The 21,622-nt window shown below is 37.4% G+C and overlaps 1 protein-coding gene across 1 annotated transcript in view; it reads right to left on the bottom strand.

Moving 5' to 3' along the window:
- Lrp1b (LDL receptor related protein 1B) overlaps positions 1–21,622 on the bottom strand; it is a 1,950,158-nt gene that overhangs the window by 754,515 nt on the left and 1,174,021 nt on the right. Inside the window, exons 10-11 of the mRNA XM_051166335.1 lie at positions 19,369–19,512; positions 14,917–15,153 (exon numbers count right to left, since the gene is read on the bottom strand). Coding sequence (XP_051022292.1) covers positions 14,917–15,153; positions 19,369–19,512 — 381 coding nt within the window. The remainder of the gene's footprint in view (positions 1–14,916; positions 15,154–19,368; positions 19,513–21,622) is intronic.

The following is a 21,622-nucleotide window of genomic DNA, read 5'->3' as shown; positions in this document are numbered from 1 at the left end:
GGGCTGTGTCTAGGCCCCCTACACATATGTGGCTGATTTATTATGAGGATCCCCTAGCAATTAGAGGGGGACCTTTATCTCACATGGACTCTGTTGCCTGCTTCTGGATCACTTTCCCCTAGCTGGGCTGTCTTGTCAGGCCTCATTGGAAGAGGATGCACTTAGTTGGGATGTGACTTAATGTTCAGGGGCAGGTTGGGAGAAATTCGCCCTTTTTTGAAGAGAAGGGAATGCGGAAAGAGAGTGGGTATGGGAGGAGAGAAGGTAGGGGGATGTGATAGTGAGGTAAAGTGAATAAATAAATAAATTTTTAAAAAGAAATTGAGTCCATTCACTCAGCAAAAAATGGTCATAAACAAATTTTATGCTTTCAATAGTCTCTTAAGTCACTGAAAGCACTGCCATCTGCCATCTGTAGGGTCAATAGAAAGGATGGTTTATTTGTCAGAATCTATCTCTTTACAAATGTCAAATATTTACTATAAATCTTTTTTGACAATTAAATTTGTATTTTGGAAAAAGGGAGTTAAACTATTTACACACCATAAAGGAAAATGCTGTGTGATAAATTACAAGCTGGTGATGGAAGAACAAAAATCAAGAGTGCATTGTTTAATTAGTGGCTAGCAGACCCTGCCAAGGTCTATGACCAGGAACACCTGCAAAGTCAGCCAAGGCAGGCATCCAGCAGATGGGTCAACAGATGACTCCAGAAACAGGAAACAAAGAAGCATCTTCAGAGCATCACTGTTCCCTTAATTGAGTGAGCAATAAATGAATAGTACATAATTTCTGTTACAGCCACGGGGGACATGCAGAGAGTGTGTGAGCCCTTCACCAGCCCAACTTTTTATTTGCAAAGAGAGTTGATCAATCTCAGTAGAAATTTCCCCAGTCTTTGTGCTTTTCCCTCTCAGAGTCACTTCTCATTCCACCTGCTTATCTGAGAACACTGATTTGTTCCTGTTCACTTAAAGCTCTGTTTATAATGAAACCCTGCTTCAAAGTGCTCCCTTTCCTTTCTATGAGTGCATGACAGGTACCAAAGTCACAGAACCAGTGGAAGTGTTATGTGACCTTGAGCATTTGTACCCATCTCCTGAGATATGCCCGCCTAAGACAATAGACTCTCCATTGCAACCAATGGACCCTAAAGCTACCCAAATATGGCATGTCACATGGACAGATGGTTTATAATCTGTTGTCTTAAAGGTGAGAAACTCAGTTTAAAAAAGGCATAAATTTAAATTTAATTTTATGAGTATGTTCGCCTGTAGTGTGTGTGTGTACCATGTACACAGTGTTGGATTACCTTGAACTGGAGTTAGTGTAGGTTGTGAACCATCATGAGGAATGGTAGGAGCAGAATTTGGGTTAAAAGCAGCAAGTGCTCTTTTATTATCTTTATCATCATCATCATCATCATCATCATCATCATCATCATCATCATCATTATTATTATATTGTTATGTTATTCTTATTATTTATTCACATTATATTCTTATTGTTAGCCCTTCACTCTTATCTTCCAATTCCAAAGTTCCCTCCCTCTTGCACCCTATATCCCTCCCTGAGACCTCTGATGGGGGGCCCTCCTCCACCACCGGTCTCAGTCACAGTCTATCCGGTCTCATCAAGGTAGCCTGTGGGCGATCCTCTGTGTGCCACTAAAGCTGCCCTGGCAGGGAGCAATGATCAAATTGCAAGCACCAGAGCTCATATCAGAGGCAGTCCCTCTTCTCCACTTCTCATACATGTAGAGCATAAGCTGTCTATCAGTTATGTCTGAACAAGGGGTCTAGGTTCTCTGCAATTAGCCCAACATAGAAGTCTCTGAGAAACTCCACCCAGAGGGGCTTAGGGTCAGATGCTGTGACTTGCAGCAGGACCTTGGACAGAGTGCTGAGAGTGGTAAGGAAGAACAGGGGGATGGAAGGACCCAGAGGGATTAGGAGCTCCACAGGGAGACCCCTAAGGCCAGCAGATTTGGACCCAGGGGGCCTGTGCAAACTGATGCACCAAGCCACAAGTACTCTTAACTGCTAAACCATATACGGATTCAGTTCTTAAAAGCATACTTTGATGATAATTTTCATTCCATTCAATTGCATAGAACTAATGAGAGAAAACAGATAATGAAGGCTAAGTTGATGAGTTCAATCAGTCATTCTTGGAGGAAAGAAAAGAAGCTTGAGGTCATATAGTATTATTTACTTGTTGACATGCACCTGGAATAATTCTGCTTTGCAACTGTAATGCCACATAGTTAGGAAGTAAATGCATATCCTGTCAAGAAGCAAAATTCTTATATTTAATAATTGATGATTATTTCAGTTCCCTTATTTTTGTCGTACACACAGCCTATGTATGTTTTTAAACATCAGTCTATTAGTCCTTGATCATGGTTTAAATCTTGCCAGGGCTGACAAGATGGTTCAGTAGGTAAAGGTGATTGCTGCCAAACCTGATGATATGAACTCAATCTCCATAAGCCACATGTTGGAAGGAGGGAACTCTGACAAACTGTCTTTTGACCTCCACTTGGGTGCTGTGATGCATGCATATATACAAACACAGACAGAGAGACACACATACACTAAGTATATTAAATAAATAAAACTAAAATTTAAAACTTTATATTTATGCAATCCAATGTCAAAAATATTGGTTTATTGAATGAAGAAATGCATAAATACCTTACATCATTTCACGGATGACTGATCTTACCTTCTAATGACATATAAGACTTTCCACATCATTTATCACTTGCCTCCATCGCAAGATCAGAGACACAAATATCTGATCTATATTATACTACTTTTACCTAGCTGATAATCTATATTTAAAAACACATGGTAAGCCTGGCATGGTGGCACTTGCGATACAGAGGCTAGCTTACCTCTGAGTTTGAGACTACCCCGGTCTATAGAGTGAGTTCCAGGACAGTCAGAGCTACACAGAGAAATATCAGAAAAAAAAAATAGGTGGTTCTTAGTTAGATCTTCTATTGCTGCAATGAAACATCCTGTCCCAAAAAACAAGTTAGGGAGTAAAGGGCTTATTTGGCTTATACGTCCATATTACTGTTGATTATTGACTAAAGTCAGACAGCACATTCTGGCAAAGATGTAGAGAAAGGGAAATGTTCCTCCATTGCTGAGGGAATGCAAACTTGTACAGCCACTTTGGAAATCAATCTGCTGTTTTCTCAAAAACAAGACCAAGACCAAGCTATATCACTCCTGAGAATGTACCCAAAAGATGCTCCACAGTACAACAAAGACATTTGTTCGACTATGTTCATAGCAACTTTATTTGTAATAGCCAGAAACTGGAAACAACCCAGATGTCCCTCAACTGAAGAATGGATAAAGAAAATGTGGTACATTTATACAATGAAATACTACCCACTTATTAAAAACACAGAACTCATGAAATTTGCAGGCAAATGGCTGGAACTAGAAATGAGTATCTGGAGTGAGTTAACCCAGACCCAGAAAGGCACACATGGTATGTACTCACTTATAAGCAGATTTTAGCCTTATAGTACAGAATAACCGTACTATAATCCACAGACCCAAAGAAACTAAGTCACAAGGAGGGTCCCAGGGAGGATGCTTGAATCACTCTTAGAAGGGAAATAGGATAGACAGTGGAAGTGGTTGAGAACACAGAACGGGATAGGAGAGTGAATGGGCAGGGGAATAAAAGTGGGGACATATGTGGTGAGAGCTGGGAACAGGAAGAGAGGGGATGTGCAGAGAGGACAGAAACCAATGTGTGGGAGCATCTCTATGACAATCAGGAGACCAGGGTAGGCTCCTGGGAGGAATATGGAGGTGACTCTAGCACAGAGGCCACCCTCTAACTAGACAGAACTCCCAGTGAAGGGGGAAAGCACCAACCCATCCACAGAAACATTGACCCAAAATTTACACTGCCTTCAAGATGTTCAGGGATAAAGATGGAGCCAAGTTGGAGGGAATGGCCAACCAAGGCCTGACCCAACCTTATAACTACCCAATGGGAAAGAGCCAACCCCTTAAACTACCACAGACACTCTGCTACTCTTTCAGACCAGAGTCTAACATGGTTGTCCTCTAAGAGGCTCCACCCAGCAACTGATGGGAACAGATATTGAGACTCACAGACCAACACTGGGCAGAATACAAAGAGCCTTGTGGAAGAGTAAGGTGAAGTATAGAAGGACCCAGAGCTCAACAAGAAGACCAGCAGAGCCAAATAATATGGGCCCGAGGTGGGGTGTGGGGAGTTGAGGAGACTTAAGCACCAACCAAGAACCATACATGGACGGAACCTAGACACCCTACACATATGTACCTGATAGTTAGCTTAGTCATTATGTGTGTCCCCTAGTAAGTACAGTGGATGCTGTCTCTAACATGGTCTCTTCTGCATGCTTTTCAATCACTTTCCCTTGCTGGGGTTAGCTTGCCAGGCCACTGTGGAAGAGGATGTACTCAGTCCTCTTCTGAGAAGAAGGAGAGAAGGCATGGGGCATGAGGGAGGGTAGGACTGGGAGGAGAGGAGAGACAACGATGAGGAAGTTAAGTCAATAACTAACTAAATGAAAATAATAATAAAGTCAGGACAGAAACTCAAATAGAGCAGGATACTAGAGGTAGGATCTGATGCAGAATCTACAGAAGGGTGCTTTTATTGACAAGCTTCCCATGTCTTGTTGCCTAGCCTGCTTTGCTATAGGACCCAGGGCTACGAGCTCAGGGACAACACTACACACCAGGGGCATGGGCATTCCCCAATTGATCACTAATTGAGAAAATCCCTTACAGATAGATAGGAAATAACTTCCTCATTACCATTTGACTTTAATTTTAATCATTACAATAATTATGAAATAGTATATCTAAGGCCCCTGGGAATAATGAGGCCTAATATTCATTAGCAGTCATCGTAGTTTTGGGATTTCTATTGCTGTGAAGAAACACCATGACCATGGCAACTCTTATAAAGAAAAACATTTAATTGGGGTGGCTTAGTGTTTCTGAAGCCATTATTATCATGGTGGTAAACATGGTGGCATGCAGGCTGGCATGGTGCTGAAGAGGTAGAGGAGGGTTCCATATCCTGATCCATAGGCATCAGGAAAAGACAATGCCACAGTGGATATATGGCTTGAGCATATGAGACCTCAAAGCCCACAACCAGCGACATACTTCATGCAACAAGGACGCAAGAACTCCAACAAGAGCACTCTTCTTAATATTGTTGCCCCTTACATGCCAAGCATTCAAACACATGACTCTATGAGCCCATTTCTATTCATACTACCACACAAATGTTGGCTTATTCCTCTACTCTTTTTCTTAAATTTATATTTTTGTTTTAATTACATGTGTGTTTGTGTATCTATATGTGGTATTAGGCACATGACTACAGTTTCTACATACGTCAGTGGAGGAGATTGAGTCCATTTCTGCTAGACTTATAGGTGATTATAAACTGCTCAAGCAGGGTGATAGGAAACAAACTTGATATTTTTTTTTTTGTTTTTTGTTTTCTGTTTTTGCTAGAGTTGTATAATCTCTTAATTAGTGACCTGTTTTCCTATTCTCTATCTTACTTATTATTATTATATGAAAATGTCACCATCTTATTACTAGGTAGTATTCTCTTTATTCATTCATTTCCCTTCACATTTCTATTCTCAACATGTTTCATCTACTATCTAGCACACAATTTCTTTACACTTCCTTTCAGCACACTCTGTTCTTTAAGGTCCCTTAGTAGTATAGCTGTTCTATATTCCAAATACCATCTAATGGTTTGCAGAATTTTGTGAAATATGGACATATAAACTTCTCATTTTTTATAGAAATGGATGACAAGAGGTATAAACAATACTCATACCCCTAGCATCAGATAACAGATATTATCCTGTTAAATATTCATAATGGAAAAGAAATTTACAAAGTAATTGAAATAAAATAAATGTAGTGGAAAAAAAAGAATGATCATGGAATGATAGATGACATTCCTCATGGGGATTGCCTTCTTAGTCTTGAATATTAGTGAACAGCATTCTGTTAAATATGATCATTTATATAAACATAACACACACACACAATCTTGATGTCATACTAATTATAAAAGCTTAATCAAATTGTAGAATTGAAGAACGTTAATTTCATCAGATTGATGGTTTCAAATATTTTATTGAATCATTAAAATTGTAAGTCAAGGTATTGGTGAATTGGTTTGTTTTCTGTTGATGTGATAAACCACTCTGACTAAAAGCAGCTTGGGAAAAACAGGGTTTATTCGGCTTGCACTTCTGAGCCACCAGCATGGCAATAAAGGACAGGAACTTAAAGCAGGTACTGAAGGTGAGACCAGGCTGCAGCTCTGTTCACTAGCTTGTTATCTAGGCTTGCTCAGCTTCCATTCTTATGCAACCCAGAACCACAACCTGATGGGCACTGTGCACAATAGACTGGGTCTTCCCTTGTCAATCATTAATCTAGAAAATTCCCCACAGATGAGTGTCCTTTTTTCCTCATGACTCCGTTTTGTGTTAGTTGACAAAAATTAATGAGCAAACCTGCAGTGGTATCCCAGAAATTAAAATACTTGCTCTTAAAACCGAGGTATGGTGGTACATGCTTATATATATGCAGTACTGTTGAGGAAAGACAGGTGGGTTTCTAGGGCCTGCTGGCCAATCAACCAAGCCTAGTATGTGATATTAAAGTTCAATCAGACATCCTATCTCAAAAATGACTAGAAGTAGACCACTACTTCCACATGAATGCACGCACATAGCAACATGTATGCTGCCCTTAAATTACAAACAGGATTCCTATAAAACAGAGGTTTAATGTTGGGATTATTTGGGTGACTATTATGCAAAATTTACATCCTTCCCAATGGTGCAGTGCATAAGCAAATACTGGATTTTCTTATATATCTTTAAATAAATTATTATTATTTTATCTTATAGATGTGTAGAAGGTCATCTTCTCATGCTCACTTAGCAATCTACAGTTAATAAGTTACTGACAATCTCCCTGTACCCATGTGTGAACATCCTCCATACACCATGTTGAAGTTTTTTTCTAACACTATCTGTCATAATCTATCTTTGCCACAATGTTTTTCTGTTGCACACATTCTGATTATTTTTGGTCTAGGTAATCCTCTATACTTGTACTTACTCAAGATCTATTTTATCATGGAAATATATAATTTTAGATTTTACATTTATAAACATTTTTGTATTTCAGTCTGCCTTAAAACATGGTCCATACTTAATATTATGAGATAACATCTCTCTTAAGTCTTTGTGATTTTTAGATTTGGGAAGAGATTTGTTTAGGAAGTAAAATTCAGAATATTTTATTAACCCAAATAGAGGCACCCCAGTTCTATCTTTAAGTGCTTCTGGAGGATATAATTAATGTCTGACATGTGTGTTGAATGTATGCAACTAATTATTTAAATTCTTTAAAGATTACTTTAAGCCTTTCCATACCATCTCTTCATGTTTCTATTAATATGAATACACTTTTAAGACAAGAGGTTTCTCTCTGAATTTTATTTCAAATTTATTACACTACTGTTATTCCTGTCTGTGCTTTCTGTTGTTCTTTCAGTCTTTTGCCATCAGCATCCAAAACTGGGATTGTTTTTGACTTCTGAATGCTGAGGGATCACTTTTGGCTTTCTCAGTGCTGATTTCAACTTTTGTTAAAAATAAATTTGTAGAAATTTCATGGATATAGAATGCAAAATGTTGAGTTGCCTGCTCACCCTTACATCAAATCCATTAATTTGATGCCCAACAAGTCATTTCAACATAATGCAATATAATTGTTTTTTCACCATGAACATCATGCTCTCTATCTTTCTGGTTAATACTATGTACATGTTTTTATAAACAGAGTATGTGCGTTTTATTCTAAATTAGTACTTTGGCATAGTCTTTAGTAACTATATTGAACCATTTCTTTAAAAAAAAAGAAGAGAATTTTATTTTTCTAATAATATCATGTATAAAAGATTTTTGTTGTAGATTGACACCTTGTTCTTATAATTTTACTTTTTCTGTTAAAGTGATACAAAAGAAGTTAATTTAAAACAGATGACACACATTTGCATCAATCAAATGCCTCTACTGTATAAACTGTGAGTTCTGGGTAACATCACCAGGGGTTTCCAAGTATTAAGAAGAAGGAAGCTGGTTTTTAATTTACTTTAATGGTACGATGAAGGAGATGAAAACAGTTTAAAAATATTCTTTGTAGCTACAAAGAATAATGAAAGACCACAACTTTCTTTTATTTTGAATAAAGAGGTAGCCACTGTACAATGGAAAGGACCCCAGGCCTCTGACAGGAAGAGCAAAGCCCACGAAGCGTTGTTCTGTGGCGGGGGACTAGTGGTAGAGGCAACCGTCTTGAAAGTAGAAAAATTTTATAGCTAAAATAGGAAAGAATTGTTAAAAGTACATGCGGTCTGATGTGCCAGTTCAGAGTCACTAAGAACTCCTGACAGAAAGAATTCCTTCCACTGAGTTCATAGACAAAGACTAAAAGCAGAGCAGGAAACCTTTGAGAGACCCCTGAGTGTCTCACAGACAAGAAATTCAATCCACCCTTGAAGTCCACTCAACTTACATACAAACAAAAACAGCTAAAGCACCAGGAAAGGGTGAGAAGACCTTTCTACTCACTACAACAGGACAAAGAACAACCCTCTGTGAGGGGGTACAGACATAAAGCTATTGGCAGTGGACAAAGGAACAGGAACCCTCCCGGCAAGCAAGGAGATAAAAGGGATCACAGGTGAGCTGCTATCAGGTGGGTGGGAGTCAAGCCCCGTGTTCCTGAGGAAAAGATGGATACTTCATTGAACCTATGAAAGCTCCTTATTTGTAGCAAGGAAACGCCAGCTCAGTGTTAGGAAAGGAACAGGAAATACCAACAAAAAAGCATGGGCATTCAGAGATGAGAAGTCATAAGCACAGAGCTTCATGTACTTCAGCCAAGAGAAGTGAAATTAGTGTGACCCAACTGTAAACCCCCTGAAACAAGCATAATTGACAGATATCATTCAAAAGGATTAAGTTTATCTTATTTTTACATTTTCTAATTTCTCTATATTTTAAAGATAGAGATTCATGCTCCCTTGCCCAGGTTAGCCCTGAAGTTTTGATTTCAGGCAATTCTCCTGCCTCAGCTTTCCTACAATTCTCCTACCTCAGCTGACACTACAAGTTTTCTCTATGACATTTGGCGAAATTTTTATATAATTCATTTTTTTGTTTGTTTTTTGAGACAAGGTTTCTCTGTGTAGCCTTGGCTGTCCTGGACTCACTTTGTAGACCAGGCTGGCCCCGAACTTACAGAGATCCCCCTGCCTCTGCCTCCCAAGTGCTGAGATTGAAGGCATGGGCCACCACTTCCCAGCAATATAATTCATTTTAAAGCTACTTCATACTCATAAAAGTCTACTTCCAATGTGACTAGTTCATAAAAAGCTATTCCTATTTCCTTACTAATGCCAACTAATGCCGAGAAGGAAAGAGATTACAGATAGTGGGTAGTCAGAGCGCCAGTAGACTAATTAAGTATGTTAGCAATGTTATCGCTTCAGAAAGCCACACAAATAAGGCACAAAGCTGTCTCGATAATGCATTAGACTTGGATTTTCATACATGTATACCATGAGTCATACGTTCAAGTCACCGAAACAAGGTAGCACTTTCCCCTAAAATGATTAGTAAATCTGTCTTGCTGTTGTTTTGTCATTTGGTTGATTGTTTTTTGTCTGGTTGTAAGTAAAAAACAAACAATCAAACAAACAAACAGAGATTGAGTAAATTTAGGTTTGGGAAGGAGAGCTTATTGATCTTAATGGTTACACATGGAGATATGAGTAATTGCTAACTTATGTCAGCGTCAAGGTGTTCACTCCCCACACACAGCTGTGACCAACCAATAGCATTCCTCCCAATTCTTTAATATTGGCTAACATAATGCCGAGTACTCTGCTTTTATTATTGGTATTGGCCACTCCCACAGAGTGAGCTAGTGATATTGATTTATAAGACTAGCATTTTAGTTGAAAATTTCCATTAAATATCCTAAATAATAATAAGAAAAATTTTAAGTCCATAACAGTAGTCCCATGTTCACGATGCCTAATAAAATATCACATAGGAACCATACAATGCTAGGAACAATTAAGGAATTGGTTTGCATACATCTATCATGTTTTAAATTATACTGACAATTGCTCCTTTCTACAATTATGAAAATCTGTATTACTCAGCATTTTTATGAATGTCTGAGTCTGGTACTAAAAGCCTATATCTCATCTACTCAAAAGGCTATGCAGAGGATGACAAGGTAAAGATTTTCCTTCAAGTTCAAGGGCAGTTCAGTTAACCCAGTAATTTTCTGTCTTAAAATACTTTGAGAGGGCTGATATTACACACACACACACACACACACACACACACACACACACACACACACACAAAGGCCATTGTCTTTTTCTTTTTTCTTATTAGATTGTCTAATTTTTTTCTCTTTCTTTCCTTTCGGCCTTCATTTCTTTTCTTTTTTTTTTTTAATTAATTTATTCTTGTTACATCTCAATGTTTATCCCATCCCTTGTATCCTCCCATTCCTCCCCCCCCCATTTTCCCATTATTCCCCTCCCCTTCCTTTTTAGTTTTTTTCCTTCTTCCCACTCTCACCATTTTACTTTGTTCTTTCCTTTCCCTTTTTCCTTTTCAGCATATCTGGTCTGGTTTGCAGGGTTTCAGAGACACAGAACTACATTATCTGACAGTGCATCCTCATCTCCTTTCAGTCTTCCTTTGGGCGAACCCCCATCACTCCTCACAGTTATGGCCATATGGATGCTCACATGTATTTTCTCTTCCTTCACTCTCTCTCTATCATGATACTACAAATAGTTAGTCTCACTGTGTGTTTCTTTTCTTTTCTTTTCTTTCAACTTACCCTCTCTCTCAGTTACTAAAATATTAGTACACAGTGATATAATTGTTCCTTTATCCCTTCAAATAAATCATGTTTAAAGAGTGATTATTGTATATTGAAGTGCTAGTCTGTTACCATACATTACCCCGGGTAATGATGGCTATTACAGTGGACAGATGAAGAGAGAGTCTAATGCCCTGAGCACCAGTCTTACAAGGAAAATCGACATCTCAACTCCACTGCAACATACACTACTGCAACAGCTCTAATACATGTGTGATATAATATATACGTCTTATATATTATATCATATCATAAAACAAACATAAAAGCTATGGGGATAAGAGAAGCAGAATTTCATACAATGGCACACAACATATTTCAAAAATCAGAGCAGAAAAAGAATCCAATCTAGAAAAACTCATTAAAAACCAAGAGGCATATACAAGTACCAGAACAGAAAAGAAAATGTTATCTCATATCACAGATAAAACACTAAGTACACAAAATAAGAAAATGTGTTAGAAGCTTTAAGAGAAATTATCATGCGACATCTAAAGACCTAGCAATCCTAACAGCAGACAACTTCTCCACAGAAACATTAAAAGGAATTGGGGCACAGAGTCACATAGCACACATTCTGAGAGACCACACATCCTAACACAGGCTGCGACACCCAGAAAAAAATATATGAATTGCCCATGTAAATTTTAGGTTTCTCGTGTCAATATTATATTACAACAAAGATTTTTATTTAATGAAAAGAAAATATAAAACCTTAACTAATGCAGAAACCATACTGTCTTCTTTCTTACAAGAATAAGCTTACTTGTTGGGAGTTAAGAAGATGCTTTTAGGTCTAGATAAATGTATTTTAGGTTGATAGATATAAGCATTGATAGATATTAATTTAGGTTCAAAACTTTATACTCACCAAGGTGGAATAGATATTTTCCTCAATGTTGTCAAACACCTTTGATTGAATTTTATGTATGTACAGTTACTCTTCTCTATTGGTTTTTATAAATTTTCATACATGATCTTACTGTATATTATTTTTAAAATTCCCTTTTTCTTTAGACAGAAAAGGGAAATTGTTGAAGGCTAGCCTGATATACTTTGATGCTAATTACAGCTAGCTGTCTATGTACCCCAAGGCTGCTATGCAACCTTGCCTAAGTAACTTCCTGTTTCACTAATAAAGGACCATCACACCTGGGCAGGGCAAATGGGTTAGGAGTGGCTAAGGCTCTGGGGCTTTGGAAGAGAGAGAGAGAGAGAGAGAGAGAGAGAGAGAGAGAGAGAGAGAGAGAGAATATCCTGGGAAGAAGGAGAGACAAGAGGAGAAGAGAGGAAGAAGGAGGCTAGTGCCATAGGTCAAGTGAAGGAGAAGGACATGTCAGGCATAGGTGGAGATTTAGCCCAGATGATAATAATTAGCAAGTATTTGGGATAATGGATGGGAGGTGGCTTGATTGAAATTATTAGAAGCAGATGACATGGGATTGGGACAGAGTATGGGATACCTTCCCCAATATGGAAAGTAGTTTAGGGGATTAATATGTGCCCTGCCCCAGATTTTATATATATATATATATATATATATATATATATATATATATATATATATATATTTATTGTTAGTGTAGTCGTGAGAGTTCTGTGTGCTGCAGCTGGTTCTCATAACTGTACCTATGAAGTCAGGACTGAAGAGATATTCCAGATGTTGCAGCAGCTATGGAGCCTATCTCTGTTGTTATTTGGAGAACTAATATCAATGGGAACCTCTAGTCTGAGCTGGACACTGTTTGATAGGAAACCAAGGGCCCTCTCCAGCATATCTTTATGACTACTCCACACAGTCGGCTTGGCAAGAAAGTGCAAGTCCATTGTCCCCAAATCTGATATCCCACTTCAGAGACAAGTAGCAAAACAGTTCCTGTCAGAGCCAATGAAGGCAAAAGTTCAATTAGAATTTCCTTGAGTATATGAAATCATGGTTACGTATTTCCTTAACCAGTAAGCTATTTTTAAAATGTCAGAGACTGCCAAATACTTCGTTTTCAAACCTCATTTGCCCCTCTTAGAAAGTGAACTTTTCATCAATGAAAGATAACATGAGTCAAAATTTAGCTGAGTTGAGTGAGTCATCTTCCTATGAGCCTCTTGCTCCATTTCACAGATCTGTGTGAAAGCTTTGGGCTCTCTTTTAAATCCATCAGTCCTCCTGCTCCTTGTACAATCCTAGCATTGGATGAGTCTGCCTAAAATATGACTATATTCATATTTTTTCTTGTATCACAAATACTTCTCATTTTTATCATTGAGAATCATATGCAAAGCTCTTTGCCTTACATTCGAGGCCTTTCATCATACCAACTTCTAATTTACATAAATATTCTGTCATTCTTATTTGCAGTTTGAACTCCGAAAATAGTGATCCATTGAGGGTATCTATCCTGTATTTGGAGAGCATTTTTCCGTAGACTTTCTGGGTGGACAAATGTTTCTTCTCTGCTTTTAACATCTATTAAGATGTAGCCCACGAGTGACATGGTGACGAGGATTAATAGGTTTTCCGCTGATGCGACATAGGCTACATTAGACCAGATTAAAAACAGATAAAGGCAGGTTTATTAGGCGCTGCTCCTCATCTGTTCATCAGTCCTAAAGAATGGGGCTGAGGAAGTCATGTGCCAGGCTAAGGCATTGAGGTTTTATAAACCTTAGGTGACTTATGATGACATCATCCAGGAGCTGGGATTGTGTTCAGTTATGCTCAAAAGCTAAGCCCCTGGGTGGGCAGTTGGGCAAGCTGGCCATGTCAGAAAAGTGGATTGCATTGGCTGCCAGGATTGTAAAGCTGGGCTTTTGGTGCCATTCAGAGTTTTTGGGGTATTGGTGAGGTTAGGAGAAGAAGGCCAGATGGGTTTCTTAGCATGTATAGGGGCAACAAGTGGGCTCTACCTGAACAGGGAGGGGTTTTTGATGGTATTCATGTGAAGATGTCTGCCACTTTTTGTAGCTGCCCATTGGCTAGGTAATCCCCATGTTTCTCTGTGGGCAATGTGGATTTTATTAATCAAATACTGCAATGCTTTAAAATTTCCATATGCTTATATTTTCCATCAAGGTAGTAATTTCCATTTTTTAAAAACTTTTAACATATATGATAGGCTAGTAAACTGTATTTCATATGTATTCAGTTAACTACCCTGGGTTCAGAGATTTCTAAACTATTCGAGAAGCAAAAAGGCTTTAAATAAGTGGAAAATGAGATCCATAATTATTATAGGAAGCTACTCAATCATCTGTTGGCTTATTATTATGATTTTAAAACTGTGCTAGTATTATTTCATTATTTGACTTCCTGTTCCTAAGATAAGTTCATATTGGTTTAAGCAAAGAACATGCATGTGAGGTTTACAATAAATGACATTTATTACAATTAGAAAAAAAGAAAATTTAAAGTACATATAAGTGTTTAAGTTTCTCTAAGATATTTGCTACTTCAAGAGCAAGGAGTTTGACAGCAACTGGTACTTTTATTGAAATAAACAATTGTCTAATGAGGACCAAATACTACAGAATTCTTTGACATCCTCTTAAACCTTGTATTCTACCATAAAGTCGATGAAAGCATCACTGTAATTTCACATTTTGCCAAAAGATGAATAATACCACTATTTACTTTCTAAAGTATTAAAAATATAGTGGGCAATTCAAGTTTAGTTTTTCAATGAAGTGTTAGCACACAAGAGTGAGCAAAAACATGGAAATTAATGAGAAAATAAAAATTAAAAATATATTTAAATAAACAAGAAGACTATGCAATCTTCTTAACACTAAGAAATACACTGGATGTAGCATTTTAAAGGCCTATATCTCTGAGCAGTTGATGCTGATGTCACACGGTGTCACTTACCATCTTTCAGGATGGTTTCTCGCTCTGTGCCATCTATCTTCTGCCGCCCAATTAGGAAACTGGTCGTGTCAGCAAAATAGATATAGTTAGCTTCTGCGTGAAAATCTAAAGCCCGAGGGTTTACGAGGTTCTCTATGGGGATCATGCATTCACCAGCTATCTTGGTATTCAAGTCCATTCCTCTAACAATTCCTGGGCGTCCTTTCCCATAAAAGAGGAACAATTCATTCTTTGGCCCTGTGGAAGAAAGATTACAAACATAAACAACCCATGCTGCATAATCTTCTTTACACTGCTGAATGCCACTGTTTAATTAACTGGCACAATTAGGCTTTTTTTAAAATTCAATACTAGAAATTAAACTTCAAAATATGCCAAACGGATCTTGATGCAAGAAGGCCAGCTAATTGCATTACTTTAATTAAAACAGAAATTACCTCACTGAATGGGATATATTTAGTTAATTATTCTTCTGTCTGTATAGCAAAACATGACAGATCATTGAATAACTTGTAACTTGTGAAATGGAAATTTATTAAAATATCCGGTACATTTAATTGTGTAATTCATTACAATCAAGCTAATGCCTTCTGAAGATACTATCTATTGCACTCATTACATTTGACAGTGCTGCAAACTTCAGGCCAATTAAAACGCAGCAGTACAGAGCTGCCATATACAGACTGTGACTGACAAAAGAGTCACAGGGTATCAGGGACATGAATATAAACATTACTGTGTGCTGCTGTCCAAACAGATAACTCTTATAAGAAATGAATTAGTGTCAGCTAATAGCATCCATTCACTTCAGAGCTGAATTGTAGTGTCAGAGGCTGAGGCTGATGCTGTCTGCCAGAAAACCAGATGTATAACACACCCCTCACAAAACAAAACAAAACAACAACAAAAATAGCCTCCATAGTTACAAATCCAAATTCAGAATTCCTTTCTTTTCCTTTCCTTTCTTTTGTGTTTCCTTCCTTCCTTCCTGCCTTCCATCCTTTCTTCCTCCCTTCCTTTTCTTGCTTTCACAGAAGCTTGGGTAATTAAAAAAAACTGCATCACCCACAAAGAAACATTCCAGCCCTCCCAATATTCTTGCAGTGGTGACTTCTCTCCAAGGCTGCAGGCAAGGAGCTTCCTGCTTGACTTGCAATGTGGTTAACTCCCACACATGTGTTCACTACTGTTATAAAGGTGAGGAGGGGCCTTGCAAATCTTTCTATTTTTTGAACTAACTGAGCTGAGCTATGTTTCGCCAGTGTCCAAGTTCAGCAGGGAATGCTTCAAGACAGAGGAGGTAGATGCCCACTCTCTAGACTTCAGTCTTGCGCTAGTAAGTCCTCTTGTTTGGGCTTGGGTCCAAGTTCCCACGCTCCAGGTCAGGCCCAGGTCACTCAGATGATACTTTACCTCTTGACTTCTAAAGGACTGCCCCCACACACACATATACCCCCGAATAAAACCAGAGTCATAAACTGAATTTAGAATGCCCAGAAGACAGATATTTGGAAATTCCTGAAGCAAAGCAGCTTATGGTACCTTAGACACCCAGCCTGTGCCAAAAGAGACAATGCACCCTGAAGTTTCAAAAACCAGCAGTCTAAGGAAAGTACCTAAGGCCCACATTCTACCCTTAAACAAAGAAATCTCTTCCCCACCTATTCTAAGCTACAAAAACCCCTTCTTGAAACATCTATCTGCTTTTTCTGGAAATCTGGTCATTGAGTAGGTTCTGTGGCCTAGTCATTATGTGGCCCAAATAAGAGACATCAACACTCTCGCATTAAATAATGCCTGCACAGTATGTTTGAGAGCCTATAAATTTTCATCAATTTTTCCTACAAATGTAATTCTTAGATATTCTTGTAAGACCCAGCATATAATTTTACATAGCATCTTTTGTAAATATACTATTCATTTTCCATTACAAAAGGGTTTAATTTGTCTGCTTGAACTACATTTTAAACTTTGTAAATTAATATTATTTTTATTATCATCAATAGCTATCCATGTATCTAATCATATAGTACATTTCATTGTTGTGTAGTATTTTTCTTAAAATTTAACTTATGTGAATATTTTGCAATGCATATTTAATTAATGTTGTCATATAACCACTAAACAAATGATGAACTTCATAAGGGCATTTTACTTAAATATAAATGTAGTTTGGCCATAGTTATCCTCTGTTGCTTGCCCCTGCCTCCTAGCTTACTAAATGCCTGAATTCATTTTCTCTTAATGTATATTTAACTATTTAAAAGAAACATTCCATGTTTTAAAGAGGCTTATTTCCTGTGTTGGTTCACTACATTAAGCCTTACATTGTTTTCATTACATAGTAAAAACATTACTGAGCCTTGTACATATTGACTTTATGGTTTTATCATAACACTAAGATATGATTTTTTTCCTCTATCATCTCACACCTTTAATTGGATGTAATTATCATGATTTTAAGATAAAGTTTATGATAACAATCTTATCTCTGCTTTCACACTTCTTGATGTCTATCTGATTTCAAAAGTATTTATTTAGAAATATTTTATGTGGTTTGAAAGTAGTATCAGAGCCAGTCATGGTGTCACATGGGGAGGCAGAAGCAGGTGGATCTATGTGAGTTCAAGTCCAGGGTAGCCAAGCCTACATAGTGAAAACCTGTCTCAAAAAAAAAAAAAAAAAAAAAATAGTATCAGTCCATTTGGTAGCATTGTAAAATTTTTGATGAATATTATGTGTCTATATTTATTTATTTGTCAAAATTTATCACCATTACATTTATTGATATTGGTCAGGTCATTAAATTATCTTCAAAGACATTCTTTTTCCTGCTTGGGTAACACTCCATTGTAATAAGGAAACAGTAATGTATCTATCACAACATATTTTAATTTATATTTTTAATGAAATTACAGTTAGCAGTAGGTCAACTTGTACTTCATTGTTCCCTGATATCTGTTTGTGACATTTAAAATTTTAAGAATGGTATTTATTATTCAACCTTATTTTGGGCATTTCTTGATAGCAACTTTATCATACTTTATTTTATTTTTTGGTGTGTGTGTGTGTGTTATATATAATAAAAACTGAAGTTTAAATATCATAGACACTGACATAGCCTGAGTTCTGGTTTTAAGTTCCTAATTCCATTCTAGTTCACAAAGTAAGAAAAAAGCTTGCTTATAGTTTCTGTAGATAAGCATCTAAAAGAAAACGTAATTGTTTTCACTGCAGTGTCCTCCAGGCCATTTGCCCTTGGGAATAACAAAGGACAGAGACAGGACACTGCCATGTGAACTGGGAGGATGCCCCATGCTATCTCATTCTGACCCTCATATCTAACCCTCTGCACCCATCTAAAAAGTGTTTTTACATCAGCATTTCCATCTGTGGACTATGGTTTCCTGTCCTTTGACAGCATCAGGTGCCTGGTTCTGTTAGAGGAAGCTTATAGAGTTTTGAAGATCAAGCAATCAATTTGTGCTGAATCTATTTCTAGTAGGTAGAATGGTGGCAATTTAGGCATCAAAAGGACAGTCCATTAAAATTCAATCAAATGTAACCGTTAGCTTGATATTTCTTCCAAACATATTTCTGCATGTACACATGCTTGTATCCGTGTATATGATTATACCATTGCATGACATGCTATCACTTTTCAAGGGCAACAGTCCATTTAATTATGATGCACAAATGTGCAGACAGATTCAGCTTTTCCACTCTGGAGGCCTCAGATCTAGGACCTCAATTATCCAGACAGGCTCAGGGCCACGAGACCTGATTGCTTTATGTTCCTAGCACTTAACACAAAACCAGAAACAGAAACGAACAATGGATGTGTTTATTTTCATTTTTTTAAAATTCCTATAAGCATGATCGAAAAAAAAAAACTTTAAATTACCATACCAAATCCCCAAATTTAAATAAAAACATTTCTAATATTTCATAACCTTGGGAGGTTTTTGTGACAAACTGGTGAAAGAATTGATACTTGATTAACATTGCTAATGAAACCAAGAATACAGAAGTGAACTTAAGTCCCTTTACTACTGTATAAAGGAATGGGTTGGTACTGCACTGCTCTTTGTGCACTTCTGTCAGTCAATCAAGACACCTGTCCTGCGGTGCATTTTGGTTCAGATAAGAGGAAATCTAGCCAACCCCATGTATAGCTCCTTGATTTCATGAACTCCATTCAGGAATTTAAAACAAAATATATTTCTAAAAATTTTCTCTGATGGTTCCCCTAAAGTCAGCAAGCCTCTGATGAGCTTCTGATTCTTTTGACCCAAAAGAAAGATAAATCCTGACGTTGAGAACGGAAAATGTCTAGGAAATACTTGCAGGCAAAGTGTCTTGTTCTTATTGATGTTGATGCTGTTAATTAATTAATTTTTAAAAAGCTATCCTTTTGGTGCCTGCTGGCAAATGTTTGTTTTAACAACATACTTTTGCATGACCTTCCATCACTCCCCAAGTTGAAGCCAGTCCTGCAGCGACAGGTCCGTGTCTTATAACTGCTACTGAGCAGACAGATGTGTGAACATCCCCCTGGCATTCCATATGCATCCACTTCACAGGCATGGCTTCTGACTATAACAAATAGAAAACAAGACAAAGCCATTACGTGCAAACTTAACAGTTTAAGGATACAGAATCTTAGCAGAATGCCGTATACCTGACTATTGGATACCATAATAACGTGGAAAAATTAAACCCAATAGAATAGAAAGGGGATTGACAAAATCTTCTGGAGACATCAGTTTCAACTCAAGAAATACTAATTTAATATGTTCACATATAGGCAAATAAAGTGAACATGTTTTGTTGCTTTGGAAACAAACTTAATGAACTAATTTAAATGACTTTTTTAAAGCATAAAACATAACAGAAAAATAACGCTAGTATTGAGAGGTAAGCAAAGACTTTTCTCTACCACCATTAGCAAAGGAGCAGCTGCAGGAGGGCAGGAGAGAGCAGGGTTTAGGTAATATCTGAACTGATGATCCATGCTAAGCCACAGCATATGTCTTTAATATTTTAATCTATTGCTATTGCGATCCTTGCCAATAAATAAAGTGTGTGTACATCTGTACCTGGAGAAAGTTGGAGGTTAAATTTACACAAGAAAATTCTGGCCAGGAAACATGTGTTATCAATATTTGGAATTAGAGAAGAATGAAATGGGATCATCTTAATAAGAGAGAACTTGGTCAAAGAGAAACAATACTGTAACTGTGACAGTAAAAGTATGTATTTTTAGAGTTATATTTTTAACCCATTCTTAGTTGAAGGCAAAATGAGTATCATGACAAATTCATTTTATAGTTAAACTACTTTGCTTTAAAAATAATATTTTCTCCTTTCTGAATCCATCATTTTTCTAAGAGGAAAAAAATAAGTGAAATGCTCTTTAGGTGAATGCTTTTTTCAATGACTAATGTCTGCTGGCTTCTGCAGTAGCTTGGGCAGATAAGCTAATCTGTCATTTTTACCATTTCTCTTTCCCTTTTCATTACCACTTTTTCTTTCTTTATTGGCTGATAGCATGTAAGTGTTCCAGTATTTAGGCTTCCTGGAAAAAAGAAACAGTTTCTCATTGCATGGATTCACCTGAGGTGCATGGTTCTCAAAGGTCATAGCTCATTTCAGCCATGCCTGTCCTTTCCCTTTCAAGCCCACTATAGTCACATATTTATATCACCATCAAAATTACTAAGTTTGACAGTCAAGTCCAAAGGCCAGTGGGATTCTGTGAGCTTCTTCCTAGTGTTATAATTTGGCTTCTTTATTCTTCTTGACCTAACTGGTGGCATGTTCCAATGACATTATTTGAAGCTCTTCTCCACATGAATTTATGTCCTTGGTATTCCCAGCCATAGATATGGTGTTGAATATTGTTTATACATAAATGACCATCAAAATGCTAGATCAACCCTGCTCTCCCACATGAACTTGAATACATAGTCTTGTATATGCGTATACCTTTTTATATCTACACTTCAATTCATAATAGAGGTCTGAAATAACCTATAAGGCGGAACTCAATCTTTACCTCTAATTTGTTTTGTGTTACATTTTTTCAATCTATGCTGTTTCAATTTTTTACCAGAACAATGCCCGTGATCTTGAACCTCTTGTTTTTAAATCCCATCTAGGAATCTTATTGACTCTATGCACATAAAGATCTTGAATTTAATTCCTACTTCTCTTGACCTTCGCTTCTACTATGCTGGAACAATTCGCCATTTTTTTCTAGTCATCTGCCCTTCCCCTCCACAGACTGTTGTCAGTTTGTAACTTCTATACAAATCATGACACTCTGTTATGTGATTCCTTATGATTCCTACTTTGTGAACAAAGGGAAAGGACTTTATGGTAATCTACAACTTCCTACTTGCTACATGGTCTGTGATTTCTCTAAATTGGCCCCCTCGTTTTCTGTCCTTAGTCATTTTGCTTCCTCTAGAGAAGTTCCCAGGATGCTCCAGAGCACTTAGCCATGTTCTTCCCTCATGGCTCTGGGCTTACACAGCTCGCTCTACAACTTCCTTACTCCACAGTTCAGCATGCTTCTCATATTCGGCTTCTTCAAGTGCTTATTCAGTGTCATCTTTCTAATGAGAATTATTTTGCCTGTTTAACAAAAAACTTGCAAACTCCCCGTCTGTAATACTTGTAGAGCTTCCTCATCTGCTTTACT

The sequence above is a fragment of the Acomys russatus genome, chromosome 24, assembly GCF_903995435.1.
Source record: "Acomys russatus chromosome 24, mAcoRus1.1, whole genome shotgun sequence".
Classification (NCBI taxonomy): Eukaryota; Metazoa; Chordata; class Mammalia; order Rodentia; family Muridae; genus Acomys; species Acomys russatus.
The sequence above is the reverse complement of the archived record's forward strand: the minus strand, read 5'-3'. Positions and strand labels throughout refer to the sequence as shown.